The 22,660-nt window shown below is 33.0% G+C and overlaps 1 protein-coding gene across 1 annotated transcript; it reads left to right on the forward strand.

Annotated features, from left to right (window-relative positions):
* The first annotated feature begins 846 nt into the window (after window positions 1–846).
* LOC124895752 (tryptamine 5-hydroxylase-like) lies at window positions 847–20,175 on the forward strand. Its single transcript, XM_047406181.1, has 2 exons — window positions 847–1,936; window positions 19,330–20,175. The coding sequence occupies exons 1-2, from the start codon at window positions 1,025–1,027 to the stop codon at window positions 19,984–19,986; spliced, it is 1,569 nt and encodes a 522-aa protein (XP_047262137.1). The 5' UTR covers window positions 847–1,024; the 3' UTR covers window positions 19,987–20,175.
* The last annotated feature ends 2,485 nt before the right edge of the window (window positions 20,176–22,660 follow it).

Consider the following 22,660-nt stretch of genomic DNA (forward strand, 5'->3'; position numbering starts at 1 on the left):
AATTATTTAGACATAATTCAACTTACAGAACCATATGAATCCATTAAATAATCATAATTGACAAGCTTGAACAATTTACATATATACATAATTAAAATCTCATGGTAGGATATCTTGGAAATAAATTCATTTGCCAAACTCATAATAATCCATAATAAAAATTAAAGATACGGGCACAAGAACGGAAGAATTATTCTTGTTCAAAGCCCCACATACCTAAAAGTCTAAGTAAAGTGTCCATTTTACAAATAGAAATAAATACAAGAGTCCACAAGATTATTTCGCCGCTTTTATATATTAATTAAAAAAGAAGTACAATTTTATTTGAAGACGACTTTTTTTTTCTTTTTAAAGGGCAAAAGAAAATCACATCAACTGAGTATACAATTTGACAATGTAATTATATTATCAAGTCTCATCCAAATTTTGAACAGCCAAAATCGAAATATCCTTAGGGATAGAGGGGTTGGTAGTAGCATCAACAATCAATTAAATTTTATATTAGTTTTAAATTTATTTTAGAGTTTATTGTATATATACATATAATAATTCACTTTTAAGTGTTATGTTTCGTTTTATAAAAATCAATTTAATTAAATATTTGAAGAGAATAAATTATATTAATTTTATATTTTAAATTTTAAATTTAAATATTTAAAAATCACACATTAAATATTATAAATTACAATCCTACTTAAGTGTATATAATATGGATGGTCAAAATTTACTCAGTTTTGATTGTCCAAAATAAAAAAGTGACAAATAAAATAGAAAAGTGCCAAATAAAAATGTCAAAAAATTAATACTTATTCAATTTTAGCTTCACATTTGAATTTTCCATGACGTAGTCCTCTTGATTTAAAGAGGCGTGTAGCAGTAGGTAGACGATCCGCCTTTGCCCAACTACCAAATGTTATGTTCAATTGTACACCAGTATTACATAACTCCCATATATATTACATTACCACGACACAACAGTCTTTCTCGCTTCTCAAATTAGCAAATTAGCAAATAAGCAGACGAAATGGACGAATCAATTCTGCAATCAGTTCTCCTACTAGCACTTGTATCTTTCACCATGTATGTCACCTTTCACTTTTACAACAACCAACGTCGCCGTCGGCCTTTATTCACCCCACCGTCTCCGCCGGCGCTCCCTGTAATCGGTCACCTTCATCTCCTAACCGACATGCCCCACCACACCTTCACCCAACTCGCTCATAAACTCGGCCCGATCATCCACCTTCAACTTGGCCAAGTCCCGACTGTAATCATCTCCTCCCCTCAACTCGCCGAACTCATACTCAAAACCCATGACCACATCTTCGCTAGCCGCCCACAACTCATTGCAGCTCAATACCTCTCCTTCGGTTGCTCTGATATTACTTTTTCCCCTTACGGCCCTTACTGGCGCCAAGCTAGAAAAATCTGCGTCACTGAGTTGTTGAGTTCGAAGCGAGTTAACTCATTCCAGATTATAAGAAATGAGGAAACTAACCGTATGTTACGAATGATCTCCACTCATTCTCACTCCGAGGCGGGTGAACTCGACATGAGTCAGGTTTTCTTCGCTCTCGCGAATGATATTTTGTGCAGGGTGGCGTTCGGGAAGAGATTTATTGATCATGAGTTGAAAGAGAAGAAGGATTTGGTGAGTGTGTTGACGGAGACACAAGCTCTGTTAGCGGGGTTTTGTTTGGGGGATTTTTTCCCCGATTGGGAATGGGTTAACTCAGTGAGTGGTATGAAGAGGAGATTGATGAAGAACTTGAAAGATTTAAGAGCGGTGTGCGAGGAGATTATACAAGAGCATGTAGAAAGGAAGGGTGAAAATAGCGATGCTTCATCAGACTTAGTTGACGTATTGCTGAGAGTTCAGAAAAGAGATGATCTCCAAGTGCCCATCACTGACGACAACCTTAAAGCTCTTATTCTGGTATTTATTATGTACTTATTCTTTTGAGTTCATTTAAATTCAATTTGATTAAACTTTTAGAAGCTACACCAATCCAACTAAACTAAATAAATATTCTAATTAAATTTTAAATACTTTCATACTCCTGATTTTTGACTTATTTTGATATTTTTTAGCTTAAAATAAGTAATTAAAAATACATTTTTACTTTTTCAAACACTATCAAAATTAAAAAATATTTAAAAGTCAAAAACACCTTGAAATAAGCCAATTCAAATACCTAAGTAATAATTTACCTCATATCGTAGTGGTGAGAAAATACTGCTTAAATAACTGGTTAACTTTATTTACTTAGTGCCTGTTTGAGATTGCTTATTTCCCAAAGGAAAGCACTTATTTTGAGAAAATTTTTTCTTTTTTAAAAGATGGGTGTATGTTAAACTTGTAAAAGTGCTTTTAAATCGAAGCAGAAATAGTTTTTTTGCTTCTGAAAAAAAACTAAAAATTTCAGCTTTTCAAAAAAAAAAATAGAAGCAAAAAATTACTTTTTTCATAACTAAAATATCGCTATCACTTTCTCTCTCTCTTACACACTAATATATATATATATATATATATATATATATATATATATATATATATATCTTATAAGTATGATTAAAGTTTGATTTTAATATTCTATACTTCATATTTACATCGTAATTTTTTATTTTATTTATGATTTATATATTATTATTTTATTTTCACTCATTTTCATTAAATAAATTTTAAAAAATCATTGACGATGATCCGAAGAATATATAATTTTTTATTTTTTATTATTAATGATAACAAATGACAGATGAATCACGTTACAAGAATAAATGATATTTGACAATACTTATAAATTTTTTCTCGAATATTTATTTTTAAATAAATAATTCATAAAAAATGACATATGTGTTACCATGTAGTTTACATCTATGAAGAAGGAGATGAGTCTTCTAGTATACTTTCAGAAATACAAGACAGATCTTCTATTATTATGGAGATATTGCATAATAAAATTAGGGCTGAAATCATTGAGAATTTTGTGATGTATGAAGGACTAATTACTTTTGTCGTTAATTTTTTCATAAATAATAATTTAATTTATGAAATAATTTTTATATTTATTTTTATTTAATATTTTAAAGTGATATTTAAATTATTTAAGTAATATATCATTATTAATATTTTTAATGTATTTATGTATATAAATATTGATTGAAAATTTTAGAGCACGTGCTTTTTAATTAAATAAAAATAAAATCTTAATTAAAAATATCATAATAGATATTTAAAATAAATTTTCTCTATAAATTAATTTTGTTAGTAAAAATCTATTGATACATGTCCTTTTTGATCATTTGTCTCAAAAAACATTTCTTGAAAAAGATTATCCAAACACAATCTGTTTATCAAAAGTACTTTTCAAATTAATTTACCAAACACAAATTGCTTTTTTCAAAAGCACTTTTCTGAAAAGGTATTTTATAAAAGTGCTTGTTAAATAAACAATTTTGTAATAGCAATCCCAAATGGTCTCTTAATCTAGATCTACTTGTACTAATTGTAATGAGGTGTTTGGGAAATCTCAAATCTCTCTCAAAAAAAAGAACTTGATTCATATCATGATTTTACATTTTTTAATCTAAAAATTGATTTATAAGTTTATATTTTATATAAATAAATTTAGTCATTTTATATTTTGTCAAAAAACTCACGCTAAGCCTAAATTACCATGTGAAGAATCATATTAATGAATAAGTAATTACTACTTAGGCAGTTAGATTTTTATAAAATCATATATATTGAAAAATTTGTAATCATAAACATTTACTTATAAAATAAAGATGAACATATGCAATTTATGAATGAAATGTCTTAGCACATTACTATAACTTATTTATTAACTATTTGAATTGCTCATTGATAATATTATAGAAGAACTGGAAAAAAATTTAATAATTTTTATAAGTTGTGGGATTTTGATTCTTATGAGAACACATACAACTTAGGACTAGTTTGCCAATAGACTTTTCAAGTATTATTCGAAAATAAACTTCGCAATAATGTTCGGTCATATAATTTGCGCTTATTTAATAAATAGTTTTAACGAATAATTTAAATTTTCATATATTAGAAAAGATTAGTATTTGAATCATTTCATTATTTGAAAATTTTTAAAAAATTAAATTTTACCTCACACTTTTATATTTTTATAAAAATATCTTACTATTTATTAACCCCAAGTAATATTTATCTACCAACAAACTCATTAATAAACTTTATTAGTTGATTTAGGTATGTAACAATATTGTTGCATAACACTTCGTAAAAGTAATGTAAATAAAAAATTAAATACTTTTTTGTGAGTTGAGAAAACTTTAGTAGTTCTTGCACTGACATGTGAAATTATTTATAAGTACTAGGTTAAAACTTCTAATATATGAGTTTAATTTTTCACATGGAATATCTTCATTATAAAATAATAATACAAAGTTACGGATAATTTTAATAATTTTTAGAGCTTATGAGCATAAATCATATTTCTTAAAAAGGTAAATATTTTTAAAAATAATTATAACCAAACACATAAAAAACTTTATTTAAATCTTGATAAAAAATACCTTGTCAAGAATATTTCAAAAATTATGACCGAATGCTAAATTAAAAAATTTAAATTATATATTTTAATAAAAATTTAATTTTGTATTATGATATAAAATCATTATTTTATGTCACACGGTCATACGGGCCTTAAATAAAGGTGAGAATCAGCAAGCATCTTATAGCCTAACATGTTTGACTTCCGCGAGGGTGGGACATAAATAAGACTCTTGCAAAGAAGTTTCGTGAATTGGGCATATTAAAAGTTTACTCTTTCCATCAGTTGACGGATAAACCCACATGCTTTTCATTAATTTTACCGGTCACCATTACATTTTGTAATTTTTGAATGTCTTAATGCAGTGGCTCTCGCGTCACTTTTGCACCAGAAGTCATCCATATTTTCTTAATTCAAAGGGAAAAAAATATTGCTGTTATTTGTCAAAATCTTGACTAAACTAAACTGTCTGGATTTCAAAATGACAGGCAAAATTTGCAATTTCACAAGAAAAGTCAGTCATAAATCCCGACTAAAACCAAAATTTGGCCACAAGTCTTGACAGATAGTCATAATTTGTTGTGTAGAAAATTTATCAACATACTTTTGCTTCGAAATCAGTTAAACTACAAATTACTCAAGATTTAATATATATAACTTTCTAATATCAATCCTAATAAATTTTAACGGTTAAATTTAGCCTAAATCTTAAAAAATTAGTAGATTCATTTTATCTTCTTTAAGTTTTATTTTTTAAAGTTAGCAATTTTTTATTTATTTATTTATTTATCATACATGGAGTTTCCACCTCTTTTGCTCACTTGGAATTTCAAACTCACAACTTTAGAGTTGGAAGTGGGGAGCGCTTATCACTTGAGCAACTTCCTCTTCTCACCTCAACGAAAATCGAAGAACGTGGTTCTTCAATGTTCTACCAACTAACTCAAATCATTGAATATTTGATAATGTTAGCTCAATGGAACATTACATATTTGTTGAAACACAGGAATTACACACCACCAAGGGATCAGGTCCCCAACAGACAAAATATTACAACACACGCAAATACAGAACAAATAAACTGTAAAGTTAAAAATATAATGATTTAACGTGGAAAACAACTTATTCAAAGGAGGAAAAACCACGGCTTGCCCTCATAAGCACTCAAACTCCACTAAAATCAAAACTCATCCTAATTATAGACTCAATTGAACTTAACTCTAAGTTCCTCTAATTTATAATAACTATATTACAAACACCTCTTGACAGCTCTGTCAATTTCACTCTTCAATATTGGTTAACTCTAACTCTTGCAAACTCAGATAACTCTAAAATAATAAAATTTATTTTATATTTGAGTAAATCGATTACAAAACAAAACTTGACTCAAGAACACCTAAACCCTAAATACAAAAGATTTAGAACTTGAGCTTAAAGATTTTTCGCTGCCACTATGAGATTCTTCAATATGCAAAAACTGCGAAGGAAAAAGCATCCTTAAGTATTTATAGTAGTGTAGAATTGAGGATAGAATTTTGATTGGACCAGGTGTAAAATCAGGTACGCTGCACATCTACACAGTTTGTTGCACTAGCAAACAAAACAATGCAGAATGTGATAGTTGTACCAGAACAAAGTATGCAAGGGACCTGGTCCTCCAAAATCATTCTGTGATCATCAAAACATAAGACAACAATTTTCTCTCTTTTTGATGATGACAAATCATGTTCTCAAGGTATCAAAATTCATTCATATTTAGAGCAAGAAATTGTCTCTACACCAGCATTCCCCCAATCAGTGGCATCCCTTCACTCTCTCTTATCACATATATCTTAACTGTATCAGTGTGTGTTCCCCCCATCGATATTCCCTCTGTCATCAGCACTGCTGCACATCATATTACTCATGGTACCTGGTCTCTACCATAGTGAATCTATTTTCCTCCTTTTGACATCATAAAAAAGTAAGAACAGGAAACCAAGATAGTAAATCGAAACAAATTGGTTAACTCATGGCCACTGGAGCAACACTAACATGAATGAACGACTATAAAAAATGAGAGACAATTGATAGACACAAATTAAGATTTCATTCATTAAATATAGCAAGTACCATACAATGCAATGAAAAATAACTTAAAATTCTTGATCCTAAAAAGCAACAGAAAGCAAGAAAGGGAAACTGAAACAGGTTCAAAAGGGAGACTAAGTAGCCATTTGGCCATGAAAATTATTTTTTAAATCAGAGTTGGAGTTAGAGTTGAAGATGAAGTTGGAGTTGGAGTTGTATTTGGCCATGTCTTTTTGAAATTTTTTTTAGACTTTTGAAAAATCTTTTTTAAATATGATTTTATGCCCTTAACTTTTAAAAATTATCAAAATCACTCAACTACTAATTTACCTACTACCATACAACCAAATGTTGAGAATATAATTTATATGTCTTCAATTGATAAAATAATTAACAACAAACTAATTATTATGATTGTTATTCTTCTAAAATTTGAATAAAAATATCAAAGCACAAGCTAAATAAGTTTATATAACCATAATTGATTGAATAGAGTAAATATATTTTGATAAATATGATTGATGGATATAAATATATTTTATATATTCTTAAATTTGTTGATAAAAATTCTTAATTACTTTCACTTGAATTAATTATTTTATTGAATTTGGTGTTTTTTTAAAAAAATTACGGCTGAATTATTTCTGAATAGATTAGTGCTAATTTTTTGCTTTTTCTTTATTGATGATATTGATTTTCCTTGAATATTATTGTATCGTAAATATGGATCGTTACGTTTTGTTTGATATGCGACTTTATTGACCACTTTTTAATAATTTTTTAAAATCATAATAGCCATTATATGACATATACAGAAAATTAAAATGGCAAGAAAAAAATTAAATTTCTCACTTTTAAATAACATAATGTACTAGACCTTATATTTCTATAATATAGTTCATTCAAAACAAAGTTGATACATTTCTGTCATAGATTGCCATTTATTTTTTTTACTTCACGTTAGTAAATTTTGGTTAAAAAAAAAAGAGATTAGAATATCTGTAACAATTAAAAATGATGTTGTACCATAGAAAATAAAAAATAATTTTTTTCTTGGTGGTTGGTTGTAGTTATAAGAGGTGTTTGTGTAAAAATTTAAAGATGGAGTTATATGTAATAATAATGAAAGTTGGAAATGGGAGTGAAAAATTGTGAAAACAACAAAAAGTTGTTTTCACTTTTTGGAATCCAATTACGGAATAATTTTCTGAATTTTCATGACCAAACACCACAATTTTCGAAAAAGTGAAAAAAGTAAAAAAAAAATCGAAAAAAGAGAAAATTTTTTATGGCCAAACGGGCCCTAAACAAAAGGAAGAGGCTTAGGTAGATGAAGGTTTTGGGGAAAGGGACTTGAGAAGCATTTGCATCCTAGCGCTCTATGCACATGAGAGTTCAACAACTACTTAGTTAGGTCCTTTACTTATGCATTCAATCCTTGAACCTCTTCTGGAAGTGCTGAGACCTTTTTCTTAAGTTATGCATTTTCTACTCTAAGTGCTTCAACAACACATAGTCCATCAGAGGAAAGTTGTTGGTTCTTCATCTTCAAATGTAGAATCTCTGCACCCTTAACAGCCAAACAAATCCTCACTTCCTCCTTCTCTTTCCTCATGTTTTCTTGAACAAACCTGGGACATGGTCCCGACTTTCTCTTTTACACATTTATTTTCAATCAATGTTATCAGACTGAACATTTGTTTTACTGTTCTAGGAGTTCCCTTTTCATCGACAACCCTAAAATGTTCATAAACTCTGTTAAGGAAGTATCCATAAGATATACCATATCTTTTCTCCTTCTTATGGATAACCTTATGCATATGTTCAATCATGAAAGCAAGTAAGCTGATTAATTCAAATTTACTGCGGAATTCGATCACATAAAGATCCACAGTATAAGCAATAGTCCTCTCCTCTAACCTAGGCAAGATAACCTTATTGATAAATTCAAAGACCAACTGAAACTTACCTTTGAGAAATTTCTTTCTCACTCCTGCAACAGAGGTTCCCCATACTTTAGAAGCATCCACCACAAATTCACAACATAACCCAAATTAGGGCCTAGTCGTGTCGGGTGCCTTAAGCCCAATCGAGATCGGAGACCATCCCCAGTACCCAATCATAACTACCCTACACCTTATGTCGGATGAGTTTCAAATCATATAACATAACAAGATGGAACAATCATAAATCAAATACATTCAAACGACGTTCTCCCCAATACCAATACTGATGCCAAGGTTGACACCAATACCGACACCGCCTATACCAACCTAAAGTAGTCTCACAAAGCCTCTAACTAAAATCAAGACAACATTCAGTCGGAACATGCCCCCGACCAGAGCTAAAAACCAAAGTATAAGAAATAACAAAAGTATGTAGAGAAGACCATAATGTGAAATGGAGCCTTCCGGAGTGTGAAAGCTCATCACTTCAATCCAACATAAAGCTGCCCCAAATTCAAGTCACTGAGCAGGAGTAGTAGTATAGCCGGTTCTTGTATCGCATGGGGATACAACGCCCGAAGATGGTTAGCGTGATGAATGCTAGCATGTACTCAGGAATAAGAATAAAATAATACTAACATTTAAAACCATGTTCAAGCTTGCTTATATGTATATATATATATATATATATTCCATGACGGAAAAGGAAATTGGGTTTAGCATGTATTTGAAACTTTAACCTAAGTTTGTGTAGCTTTACCGTCATAATCCACCCACGAGCTATATGGGTCCATTATTACCCCTTAACTGGCCCCAGTACGTGTAGCCACACAAACCAAAGATATCACAGGTGCTGAGGATTCCCGTGTACCCTTTGCCCTCTATGATATATATATATATATATATATATATATATATATATATATATATATATATATATATATACACACAAATGTAAACTTAGGGGATTCCCGTGTTCCTCACAAGTATAAGGTCACTATGAGCAACCCTCATGTTAGCAAATATTAGTTTCCAGTATCCGTCCATCGGACTCATACCTTCATGGTAAGCTATTAGAACCCACCATTATTGCCTAATTAAAACCATTAGCACATAACCAACCAACCAATTCCATGAGTTATTAACCAAGGCTTTATAAAGTGGTATCACTATACCGACTATAACTTGCAAGCAATGTATTGGCCAATCAATTGGGGATTTCCATGTACCCCACATAATTACCAATTAAACCAAAACCATGGCCACTAAGGCCTTACCAAATTATTTAAAACCATTTAAACCATTTTAGGTTTCATTACCATATTATGCAATGCAATAGTTTCAATAAAAGTCAAACTATGTGGCAAAACCATTCTCGTAGGCATTTTAACAAATATGTTGAGGGCATATAGTTTCCAAAACCAAAACTAAGTACAAATTTACCATTCCCATGCAACCACATGTTCAAACCACCATTATAACATGAAAGCCCATAAATAAAACATGGGAAAACAATATCCAACCATTTACAACCAAAACCCCTAACATATAATTCAAAACCAAACAATACCCACAATTAAATCATGAAAACCCTTCATTAAAATATGAATTTAGTTGAACTAATAATGATGGAGGAGTAACATACCTTAGACACCAAAGAAGACGGAGAGAAACCACCCTTGAAAGCTCTAATTGACCACCTTAAAGAAAACCCTAGACTTTCTTGAACCAAGAGCCTTGAGAGAGAATTGAGAGTGTTTTTAGTCTTTTCAATTGAGAATCCTAGGGTAAATGAAGTCCCAAGAATGTTTTAAGTCATGGGGTCAAAAGAGGTTAAGAGGGGAATGTCCAGAATACCCTAACTTAAAGTATAAAAATCACCGTAGGAGGGTATGACTCCCCCTTAACTTGTACACATAAAATATGACTGGTACCCACCACTCGTTCCCTAGACAGAATGTTGGACATCACACACTGTCCACCATACGACTCCCCTTTCCTAAATTATACCCATAACATATGAGTAATACCCATAGATCATATACAAGAATAAATCAAGGGGTTGGACATTGTCCAACATACGAGTTGGACTATACCACTCGGACCATCTCTATACGATTTGTATGGAGTCTAGTTGTACCTTGGATAGTAACTAACCAAAACCACACTAAGAAGCATACAACCAAGACCCCTAAACTGTACCTACATCATACGTCAAGTACCCACAAGTCATATGATCTCCAGAAGCTCAAACTTAAGAAATTTTCTAAGAGTCAAAAGCCAAGGTGTTTCAATTCAATTGAGAGTTGTTGTTTTAAAATAGTTCTCACACCAATAATGGGAACATCTAGATTTTTCCCATAACTTCTTCATCCTATTTTAGTTTCTTTCCTTGGACTAATGTAGAAAAACTTTGTCCATCATTTGAAAATTTCATTGTATAGTAAAATTGCCTTATCTCTCCTTCAAAGACAGAGGAAATTGGTTCCTCTAGGAGGTGTAACCATCCCTGATGCCTTACATACTTAACTGACCCCACCCTACCAGGTTTCTAAAAAATTCAAGAGTCAAAGACTCTTCTAGTAAACATCTTCTGAGTTCTTAGAATCTCATTTCTTTCTTCTCTAGTCACATTATTCTCTACTCCCTCCACCTTTCTTCTTTTAGAACCACTACCAGATTCAACTTCTATCACTTTCTCTTCTTGGGACCAGGGCCTACAGTTGCTTTTTTCTTCTTCACAGCTGTGTTTTTGTTTCATACCAGTTGGACTCCTTGATTTGATTGGGGAGGTCCTGGCTATCCTTTTATCCTACACTTCTTTCCTCCTTTCTTTTATTGTAGCTGCAACATCAGGATCTATTTTCTCATCACTCTCTTCAACATCAACCACTTCTACATTTTCTTCTTTCTCAATCACAGTTCTTTTTTTCAATCTTCTGCTTTTGACAGTTGCTGACTTATTGGCTCTCATAGTATCTCCCATAAACTTTCTCTCAGCACCCTTTGTTGAGTACGTCCTGGTAATCTTTACAGATGTATCAATCATTTTCTTCTTACCCTTATTACTTCTTTGTTTCTGCATTGACCATCTCAGAGGCAAGTCATCCTTATCAATCTCCTCTTTCTCATTAGGAGGTAGAGTAAAAGACCCAATAACCTCACTAGCCTTAGGATCTGTACCTCATATTTTATCACCGAAAACTTGTTCTTCTAGACCAAAGAACTCTCCCTAGGGTCATTTGAAAGAAAAATAAAGTTCTCAGCAACCCAATATTCTCCAAACAACTCACTATCGGATGGATTTGACTTTTTCACAGGAAACTCTTCATCAAAGAGTTGGGCAATGATGGGATTGGAGTAAGACGGGGTGGGAGAACTAGGTTCGTTTAGGGCTTTGAAGTGATCAGGTTTTTCTAGGACTTTTGATACGGAGGGGTTTTGAGGGAACTAAACTTCTATGGGTAACCTAAAAGCTTCACTTTGGTCAACCATTATACTAGAGTCAGATGGGGGTTCCACTGTTTTTGGGATTTCTTCCATGGTTGATTTATCCATGAATGTTTATGAGGAATATACGTAAGCCATAGGTATTTCAAGGAAGGGTATAAGAGGCGGAATAGACTCAGTATCTTTAAGGGGTTTTGAAGGAGTTTCCTTATCAGTCATGGACACTGTTTGGAAAGAGGACACAAAGGAAGGATTTTTGGACAGGGTTAAAGAAGTTTGAATAGATTCAAATTATTTAATGGGGCTTGAAGTCGAGGTTTCGTTAGCCATTTGTGAATTTTGGAAGATTTATTTTTAGCCTAGGACAATAGATTTCGAACAAACTTGTCTTTGACAAAGAAGAGTTTGAAAGCTAATTTTGAAAAATAAGTAGAAAAGAGGATTTGATTTTGTATTTAAGGGAACAAAAGTTTGCAACGTTTGAGATTTTAAGGGAATGGGACATATCTGGTCCCAATAGGTACAACTCTTCACTTTTTTGGGGATTTAACAGTTTTTTGACAGAGAAAGAAAAAGATACGACTTTTCCAGACAGAAATTTATGTGATTTTAAAATACACATAAATGGTACTAGCCTGTGGGATGAGACCTGGTCTCTCCCTTGATTGAGTGAATCTTTTATTTAGTGTTTGTCTCATCTATTCTTTTTTAAAGTGGCTCACTATGCATATATACCTGCAAATGATTGGTACCAAATTAGACCAAAAAGCACATACTTCATTAAGGATACCTGTCTCCTAATCATAACTAATAAATAGAGGAAATTGATCCACCAAGTAGGTTAATTTATCTTGATCAAACCCAATTTCAGTTTATTCTTCACAAATTGCTCCTTGTGAAGAGCATTAGTAAAGATATCAACTACCTAATCTTCAATCTTATAGAATTTCATGCAAATGGCCTCTTTATCAACTTTGTCTCTCAGAAAATGATGCCTTACATCAATATGCTTTGTTCTTTTTATGCTGCCCTAGATTTTTAGCCATGTTTAGAACACTAGTATTGTCACACATTAGAGGAATAGTATAAAAAACAATCACAAAGTCCTTTAGCTGCTGTTTGACCCATAAAAATTATGCACAACATAAAGCTGCAACCACATTTTCAGCTTTAGTAGTAGATAGTACAACTGAGTTTTAAGACTTTCTTTACATTTTTGGGCTCAATCTGTGATAAAAAAGCTGAGAAAACCATAAGATTCTTGGCTTGAGCCGTTGTTTGCATTCCAAATTCCAAACGAGAGGTCAAATTTTTAAAGGGTGAGAGGATTTGTGCTTCCAATTTATTCTTCTTAACTGTGGTCTGCTGGGACTAGGTCTCTGGGAATTTTGAGTCGGTTCTTCTTGGTGTTCTTCTTATAAATCAGGTTTTAGCAACTAGGGACTTGATTTACCATCACCTTTGTCATCTGTAACTGTATCGTTCTACTCTTGAACCTCTACTTCAACTATATCATCCCTTTAAATAGGAATTGGTTTTTCCATATCAGAATATTTACCTCCAACTGAATCTTTTAGCATTCTCGATTCATAAAAAACCACATGTACACTTTCTTCCATACACAGTACTTTTCTTGAAGACTCTGTATGCCTTACTTGTAGGGGAGTAGCCTACAAGTGTAACTTCATCACTTTTGGAATCAAATTTCCCAAGCTCATTCTTTTCATCGTTTAGAACAAAATATTTGCACCCAAAGGTTCTAAGTAGTCAAGTTTAGGATTTTTGTTGAAAACAATTTCATATGGTGTTTTGTTCAGGAGAGATCTGATCAGGCATCTATTGGTCACATAACAGGCAGTATTGATAACTTCAACCTAAAAATTTTTTGGAAGAGGCACTATCAATCAAGATGTTCCTGGCAATTTCTATGAGAGTCTTGTTTTGTTTTTCAACTATTTCATTTGTTGAGGAGTTCTAAGGCAGGAAAGTTGTGACTAATGCCATTTTCATCATAAAATTCTTCAACTTGGGAGTTTTTAAACTCAGTTCTATGATCAAATTCGACTCATGCAATTTTGCAGTTCAGCTTCATCTGAATTTGTTTAGCGAAGACCACCAGAACTTCATAAGTTCCATCCTTAGTTCTTAGGAACATTGTCCAAGTGAATCTGGAATAGTCATCCACAATAAAAAAACACATATCTTTTCTCACCTTTACTTTGAACTTTAACTTGTCTACATAGATCCATGTGCAACAATTCAAGGAGTTTAGAGGTGCTTCCCTACTTCTTCTGCTTAAAAGGAAGATCTGGTTTGTTTTTCTTTGAAACAAGCATCACAAATCTTTTTATCTAAAAACTGCAGCTTGGTAACACCACAGACCAGGTCCTTTGAGATTAATTTGTTCAGTAAAGAGGAACTTACATGTTCTAGCCTTCTATGCCATAAATCAGTATTTTCACTTTGAGAACTTAAGAAGATCAATTTATAATCAGCTACAGATTCTAGATCAACCATATACATGTTTTTGCACCTTTTAGCTTTGAGTATGACTTTCCCAAACTCCAAATTTGACACAGTTCATCCAGCAGATAGGACTTCACTTCATTTCCTTTACTATAAATTTGGGACATACTCGAATGACTGTATTTTAAACCATCTACATAATAAAAATTCTCAATAGCATGATTAAACATTTGTCTATCTTTCCAACATCATGAATATAGCCTTTCTTTCCATTTCCAAAAGAGACATCTTCGCCTTGAAGTGTCTTGAGTAGAAAAACTGTCAGCTCTACTAGTCATATGCTTAGAGCATCCACTATCCATGAACCAACTTTGACTACCTTCTCTTATTCCCACTTGCAGAGGTCATTTGTTAGATATGGGAACCCACTTGAGTCTGAGTTCCCCAAAGGAAGACAAAAGAGTTATCATATCTTTCTTGGTCCAACTAGGCGATTTACTCTTCTTAAAATTTGTCGAGGAATTAGATCCCTTGTGGAAAGACTGCTTCAGTTGAACATATCTAGTAGTGTTCATTCTAACTCTAAGTCATCCCTGGAATTTCTCCTTCAAGTGACTATCCCTGCCACAGTGAGTGCATAGAGGATTGTTCACTTTATTTTTAGCAACAAAAATATGCTTGCCCTGGGGCTTAGGATTGTGCGTGTTGTACTGATATCCAAGACCTCTACCATTATTGATCCCCTGGTTATATTATCAAGGATTTGTGAAGATGTGGTCTATTTTAGGGATTTATTAAGATCTTTTTTTAGATGGACCATGTCCCTTTCCAATTCCTCATTCTTACGAAGAGTAGTTATAAGAAGCTTTTGAGAATTTTTCAACTTTTCTTCAAGATTAATTTGAATATTTGAAGCTTTCTTTTTGCCCTTCCCATCAGATTCATCCATCTTTTTCAGTTGATCCATCAAATCTTTGTTTTTTGATTTTAGTTTTAAGGATTGATCTCCTACTTCAAACAATTGGATGGTTAAGGCTAGTTTTTCATGTTCTAGGTTTTCTACCTTATCTTCCAACAATTCTCTCTCAGCAGTAAGCTCACACACAGAATTAAGCAAGACATTTGCGAGTTTCTTTATCTTCTTAGGGGAATAATCATATTTGTTCTTCTTAATATAAAAAAGAGTTACCTCATTCTTTTCTTCACCATCTGATTTTTCCCTGAGAGCAAAAAGAGAGCTGTAAAAGATTTCACTATCTTTCGCAGCTAACATAGAAACATCTTCAATTTTTTTTGATGCATCATATTTAATTGAGGTATCTCCCCAGACAGCTAGAGCTTGCTTCACTGCATAATCAACAACAACCTTCCTTCTTGACTTCTTTAGGACCCGGTCCTTCCTTTTACCTTTATCTCCTCCTGATTTGAAGTACTTTTGATAATCCATTTTGTGTAAAAGATAATATTTGATAAAATGTCCAGGCTTCCCATATTTGTGGTAGACTTCAGCAGTGCCTCTTTTTCTGCTACTACTTTTTTTTTTTGAAATTAATCACTTTTCTTCATAGCTTTGGAAATTCTTTTGGCTAAGTGTGCAATATCAACATCTTCATCACTGAACTCAGACTTTGAGGCTTTTAAGGCTAATGACTTTTCTCTTTTATCCTTTTTCTTTTCTTGACTTTATTTCTTCAACCCATGGGTTTTCAGATTCCGAATTAATTCATCCATGGTAAGTGTCTTAAAATTTCTAGCCTCAGTGGTAGCATCAACTTTGCTCTCCCATGACTTAGGAAAAACTCTCAGAATTTTCTTTACTTGTTTGTGTAGAGGAATCGCTTCACCAAGGCAGTGCAACTCATTTGTAATTGAGGTAAATCTTGTATGCATCTCCTGAATGGTCTCACCTTCTTTCATAGAGAACGCCTTGTATTGATTGGTCAACATATCCACTTTTGATTCCTTCACATAAGTAGTTTTCTTCTGAGCTGTTCTCCGGAAGTCCCAGATCTCTTTGGCATTTTCACAAATAGAGATTCGATTGTATTCATCTAGTCCTATCCCACACACCAGTAACTTCTTAGTTTTGAAATTCTTTTCAATCTTTTTACGATCTTCATCATCATACTCTCTCCTGGCTTTCACAACCATTCTAGTTTGTCTCCTTCTTTGACTTCCCTTACTGGCACATGAGGACCATTAATTATGACATCCATTAGCTCACTATCCTCAGCTATGATAAAGTCATACATTATAGTTTTCCACCACCCATAGTATTTTCCATTAAAGCGGGGTGACCTTGTAGTAGATTGTCTTTCCTCAAGATTAGTTGGTGCAACAATGACCAAAAAATCACTCTAGGTGTTAACCTTTTAGAGTTTCCTCACTCTAATACCAATTATTGAAATGCAGGGATTACACACCACCAAGGGACCAGGTCCCCAACAATAAAATATTGCAACATACACAAATATAGAACAAATAAACTATAAAGTTAAAAACACAATGATTTAACATGGAAACCTCCATTCTCAAGGGAGGAAAAAACACAACTTGCCCTCACAAGCACTCAAACTCCACTATAATCAAAATTCACTTAATTACAGACTTGAACTTGACTCTAAGTATCTCTAATTTATAATAACTCTATTACAAACACCTCTTGACAGCTCTGTCAATTTTACTTTTCAATCTCGGTTAACTCTAACCCTTGCAAACTCAGATAACTCTACCTGAGAGACTCAACAGTAATTAAAAAACTTTACGCTTATATTTGAGTAAATCGATTACAAAACAAAACATGACTCAAGAACACCTAGACCCTAAGCACAAAAAAATTAGAAATTGAGCTGGAAAAAGCATCCTTAAATATTTATAGTAGTGTAGAATTGAGCATAGAATTTTGATTAGATCAGGTGTAAAATCAGATACGCAGCGCACCTGCACAATTTGTTGCAGTAGCGGATAAAACTGTGCAGAGATGTGAGAGCTGTACCAAAGAAATGTATGCAAGGAACCTGATCCTCCAAAATCATCTTGTCATCGTCAAATCACGAGACAACAATATTCAACTCCAACAATAAATGAGCAATGAGTCTTTAATTTTTTATAACACATGGAAGGGTAAGAAGAAGACGGAAGAGGAAGAGGAAGGGTGAGAAGATGAAGAATGAGGGGACAAGAACAAAGATAAATTTTGGCAGAATGCTAGTTTTGCTCACATTTTTAGTAGGACCACAAATTAAATACCAATCATGTTTCAAGCGAGCTTGCGTTGAGCATCTCATTCATCAACCAGAAGGAGCTTAGCTCAACTACTAGTACATTTTAGAGAGAAAGCACCAAATATTTTAGATTAAATTATGTAAAAGATAATCATAAATGATCATGTCAATAATACGTGAAGGCAAGCCACATATTATAACATATTGAATTGTACATCATAATTTAACAAATATACGCCGACGGTGTAAACACTTTTTACACGGTCACTGACTTTAACCGGCAATAGCTGGTAATTAATCTGTTCCCATCCCAATTTATCCGTTCTCATTTTTCTTTTTATGCTTTATTATTTTTTAAACACTCCCCTATTTCTATACTAATCAACTCTTACGTTTCTTTATAGTATCTCATATTCTCCGCCTTTTAATCTCTGCAATTGTTGCTCGGCTCATCTTTCCAACTTCGATCAGATTTTTCTAAATCTATTCATTTGTTTAATCTCTAAAGTGTACTATTTCAAGTGGGGGATTACTACAATATTGATATCTGAAAAAGATTATTTTAGATGTGTGACTTTAATCCTTCATATTCAAGTTATTTCTTTTTCGATCATTTTAGCGAAACAGACTTGTAATTTCAATTCCACACAAGTTTAGTCGTTTGAAGTCTAAAAATTTGCATGCAATTCTAATGACTATTAAAGAACATAAATTTCCCATGATCAACTTAGACCAGTGTAATATTTTCTCTAATGTAAAAAATTCATAACAATCTGTATGATGCTAACTAGAAGTGTGGAAGTATATTTTAATGGCTATCGAGCTAAAATTATTTTTGACCAATTTGAGTAGTGAGATCAAAGAACTTTTTTGCCTGATTATCGGAATAAAGAATCACTGCAGATGATATTCGTATGTTAGCTCTTTAAAATCTTAAACATAAGCTATTTAAAATCTTAAAACCAACAATGGGGATAACCAAAAAAATTCTCCACTACAAAATCTGGGGAAAAAAAATGAAGACTTTAGATGTATAATAGAGCTCGTGATTATTACGATGCTATACGGAGCTGATTGTTTACATGGTATTGAAAAAATAGAAATACATAAAATCAATTAATGATAATGCAAACGAAGATGACTCCGCTCTATATTTTTGGTCAACAGGATCTTTATATAGATAGAAGTAAATGTAGAGTCCAAGTTTCCTTTATTACTATTTTTTTTTATAATTTAAATATTAAAAAATAGAAATGCTTAGAACAAACCTGTAATAGGCTTCAAAGCTACCCGACCGTGTTAAAAAAGCTTACACCGTCGGTATATATTAGTTAAACTCCATCATAATGAGTGGAATTAGTTACCTTGAAATAATGCCATCCACCTTTTACTTATAAAATTATGCTGTAATGTAAAATTATTTACATAGTTGTTTAGATGTAAATTTATTTTTTATTTTGATAGACGGCATAGCACTACTTAGACAATTCTTACTACAACGTGAAGCTATGGATTAAAATTTGTATACATTAGTGTTCTACATATAGTAGTAGAAATGTTTGAACTTTATATAGCATTTTGGAGCACAAGACTCTTCTACTATTGATACAATTATACTTGACTCTATAGGATATGTTTGTCGCTGGAACAGATACATCAGCAGCTACACTGGAATGGACAATGACAGAGTTGGCTAGGCATCCAAGTGTTTTAGAAAAAGCACAAGATGAAGTTAGGGAGATTGCAGGTAATAAAGGAAAAGTAGAAGAATCTGATCTTCAACACCTTCACTACATGAAAGCAGTAATAAAGGAGACAATGCGACTACACCCCCCTGTCCCCCTTCTAGTACCTCGAGAATCCATGGAGAAATGCACAATCGCTGACTATGAAATACCTGCAAAAACTAGGATACTAATCAACACCTATGCCATTGGAATGGATCCAGAGTCATGGACCAATCCTCTGGACTACAATCCTGGAAGGTTTCTTGAGGAGGACGTTGATTTCAGGGGATCACAAGATTTCAGGTTCCTACCATTTGGAGGGGGGAGAAGAGGTTGCCCAGGTTACGCCCTTGGTTTAGCTACTATTGAGCTCTCATTAGCTCGTTTGTTGTATCACTTTGATTGGAAATTGCCTGCCGGAGTAGCAGCTCAAGATGTGGACTTGTCGGAGATTTTTGGATTGGCTACTAGGAAAAAAGTGGCTCTAAAGCTTGTTCCAACCATCAACATGCTCTATGTGTCCGAAGAAGAGGAGGATCTGCAGTCAGCTACTCTCTGATTTAAGACCTAAAAACATCCTTAATTTAAGACCTAAAATATTTCAATAGAATATAGTTATACTTTTATGTGTAAAAACTAATAAGTGTTTGAGAGAAAATGCTAGAGAAATAAAAGAATGTGCAACTTGATATAAATTATCTAATCAAAGGTAAAAGTATACGAAATGGAGAGTATTAAGATTTCTATATATTATCCATTTTTGGTAAGGGCTATTTATAGCCAAAACACAAAAATCAAGGACTTTTCAAAACGAAGGGGTGGGGGATTACATCATTAATTTTGGGCTTTGATAAGGTGACATCCATTTTGACACATGAATTCATGTGTTTTCACAACACTCTCCCTTGGATGTTCATGTAAAGAAAAACTTTCTGAATACGCATTTGAGTGCTGCCTCATTAAAAATTTTATCAGGAAAAATTCAGTGGGATAAAAACCTTGGTTAAGGAAAAAAAGAGTACAACGCATATTCTTACTCCCTCTGATGAACATCCCGATTCAGCTGGTTCAATCTTCACATCCCAATCTTGTATACCATCTTCTCAAAGGTTGAAGTTGGTAAAGATTTGGTGAACAAATCTGCTGGATTGTCCCTAAAGCAGATATGCTGCACATCAATATCATCATTCTCCTGGAGATCATGCGTGAAGAATAACACTGGTAAAATGTGCTTCGTTCTATCTCCCTTTATAAAGCTTTCTTTTAATTGAACTATGCATGTTGCACTGTTTTCAAATATGACTGTGGGTACCTTGATATCGAGCTTCAGGCCACATCTCTCTTTGATGAAATGTACCACTGATCTCAGTCATAAGCATTCTCTACTTGCTTCATGGATCGCTATTATCTCAGCATGATTAGAAGAAGTATCAACAATGGATTGCTTTGTCGATCGCCTTGATATTACAGTACCTTCGTATGTAAATACATAGCCTGTTTGAGATCGTGCTTTATGTGGGTCAGATAAATAACCTATATCTGCATGACCAACAAGATCTGGACTAGCTTTGTTAGTATAAAATAAACCGATATCAATAGTCCCTTTTAGGTACCTTAATATATGCTTAACTTCGATGCAGTGTCTCCGCGTAGGAGAAGAACTATACCTCGCTAGTAAATTAACAGAAAATGCTATATCTGGTCTTGTTGCATTAGGGAGGTACATAAGTGCACCAATAGCACTGAGATATAGTACTTCGGGATCAAGAATCTCTGTCCATGTAAAATCATTTCAAAACCTTCTGGGTCTAGGCAGTTTGAATGAAGACTCCGTCCACTAAATGTTCAATTTGCAGACCAAGATAAAATTTTGTCTTTCCTAGATCTTTTATTTTGACCTCTTTCTCTAGATATTCAATTGCCTTTTGGACCTCTTCTGGAGTCCCAATGAGATTTATATCATCCACATAAATAGCGAGTATAACAAATTCTGACGCCATTTTCTTAATGAAAATACAAGGACAAATGACATCATTTATGTATCCTTCGCTTTTCAAGTACTCACTTAGGCTATTATACCACATACGCCTTGATTGTTTTAGACCGTACAAAGATCTTTGTAATTTGATTGAATATAATTCCTGAGACTTTGAACTATATGCTTCAGGCATCTTTAATCCTTCTGGGATTTTCATGTAAATATCGTTATCAAGTGAACCATAAAGATAAGTTGTAACCACATCCATTAGATGAATTTCAAGATTTTCATGTACAGCTAGATCGATGAGGTATCGAAACTTTATTGCATCCATAATAGGTGAATATGTTTCTTCATAGTCGATACCGGGTCTTTGAGTAAATCCTTGTGCAACAAGGCGTGCCTTGTATCTTACAATTTCATTTTTCTCATTTCTTTTACGTATGAAGACCCATTTATAGTCGACTGGTTTTACACCATCTGAGGTTTGGACTACAGGTCCAAAAACCTCCCGTTTAGTAAGTGAGTTCAATTCCGATTGAATCGCCTCTTTCCATTTTGGCCAATCTTTTCTTCGTCGACATTCTTCGACAGATAAAGGTTCAAGGCCCTTATTTTTTTGCATAATATTTAGTGCGACATTATATGCAAAAAATTATCCACCGTAATTTTTGATTGATCTAAATTTACCTCATTACCAGTGAAACTTATTGAAAGTTCTTCATTCATATGAGTCTTGGGTTCACTAATTTCTTCAGGAATATCCGGATTAATCAGATTTTGAGTCTCTTCAAGAGAATCTTTTATAATATTATCTTTATCATTTTTGCACTTTTTTTTCTAGGATTCTTATCCCTTGAACCCAAAGGCCTACCACGCTTTAGGAGTGTTTGGGATTCAGAAGCTATTTCATTAGAAGATGGTTCTTTTGAAACTTCAATTCGGACAGGCACATTCGCTACAGGGATATGTGACTTAATTATCCTTTTCAAATCAGTAAATGCATCTGGCATTTGATTTGCCAATTTCTGTAAGTGAATGATCTTCTGGACCTCATTTTTACATATGGGGTTATGTGGATCAAAATGAGATAATGATGAAACTTTCCATGCAATTTCTCTTTTCAGTTCACATTTTTCTCCCCCTAATTTTGAAAATTTTGTTTCATCAAATCGACAATCTGCAAATCAAGCAGTAAATAAATCTCCCGTCAATAGTTCAAGATAGCGAATTATAGAGGGTGACTCGAACCCAC

This window comes from Capsicum annuum, unplaced genomic scaffold, assembly GCF_002878395.1.
Source record: "Capsicum annuum cultivar UCD-10X-F1 unplaced genomic scaffold, UCD10Xv1.1 ctg995, whole genome shotgun sequence".
Classification (NCBI taxonomy): Eukaryota; Viridiplantae; Streptophyta; class Magnoliopsida; order Solanales; family Solanaceae; genus Capsicum; species Capsicum annuum.

Coding starts and splice junctions, on each gene's coding strand:
- LOC124895752 (XM_047406181.1), top strand. CDS start 1,025: ATGGACGAATCAATTCTGCAATCAGTTCTCCTACTAGCACTTGTATCT. Junction 1,937..19,329: donor ACCTTAAAGCTCTTATTCTG/GTATTTATTATG, acceptor TTGACTCTATAG/GATATGTTTGTCGCTGGAAC.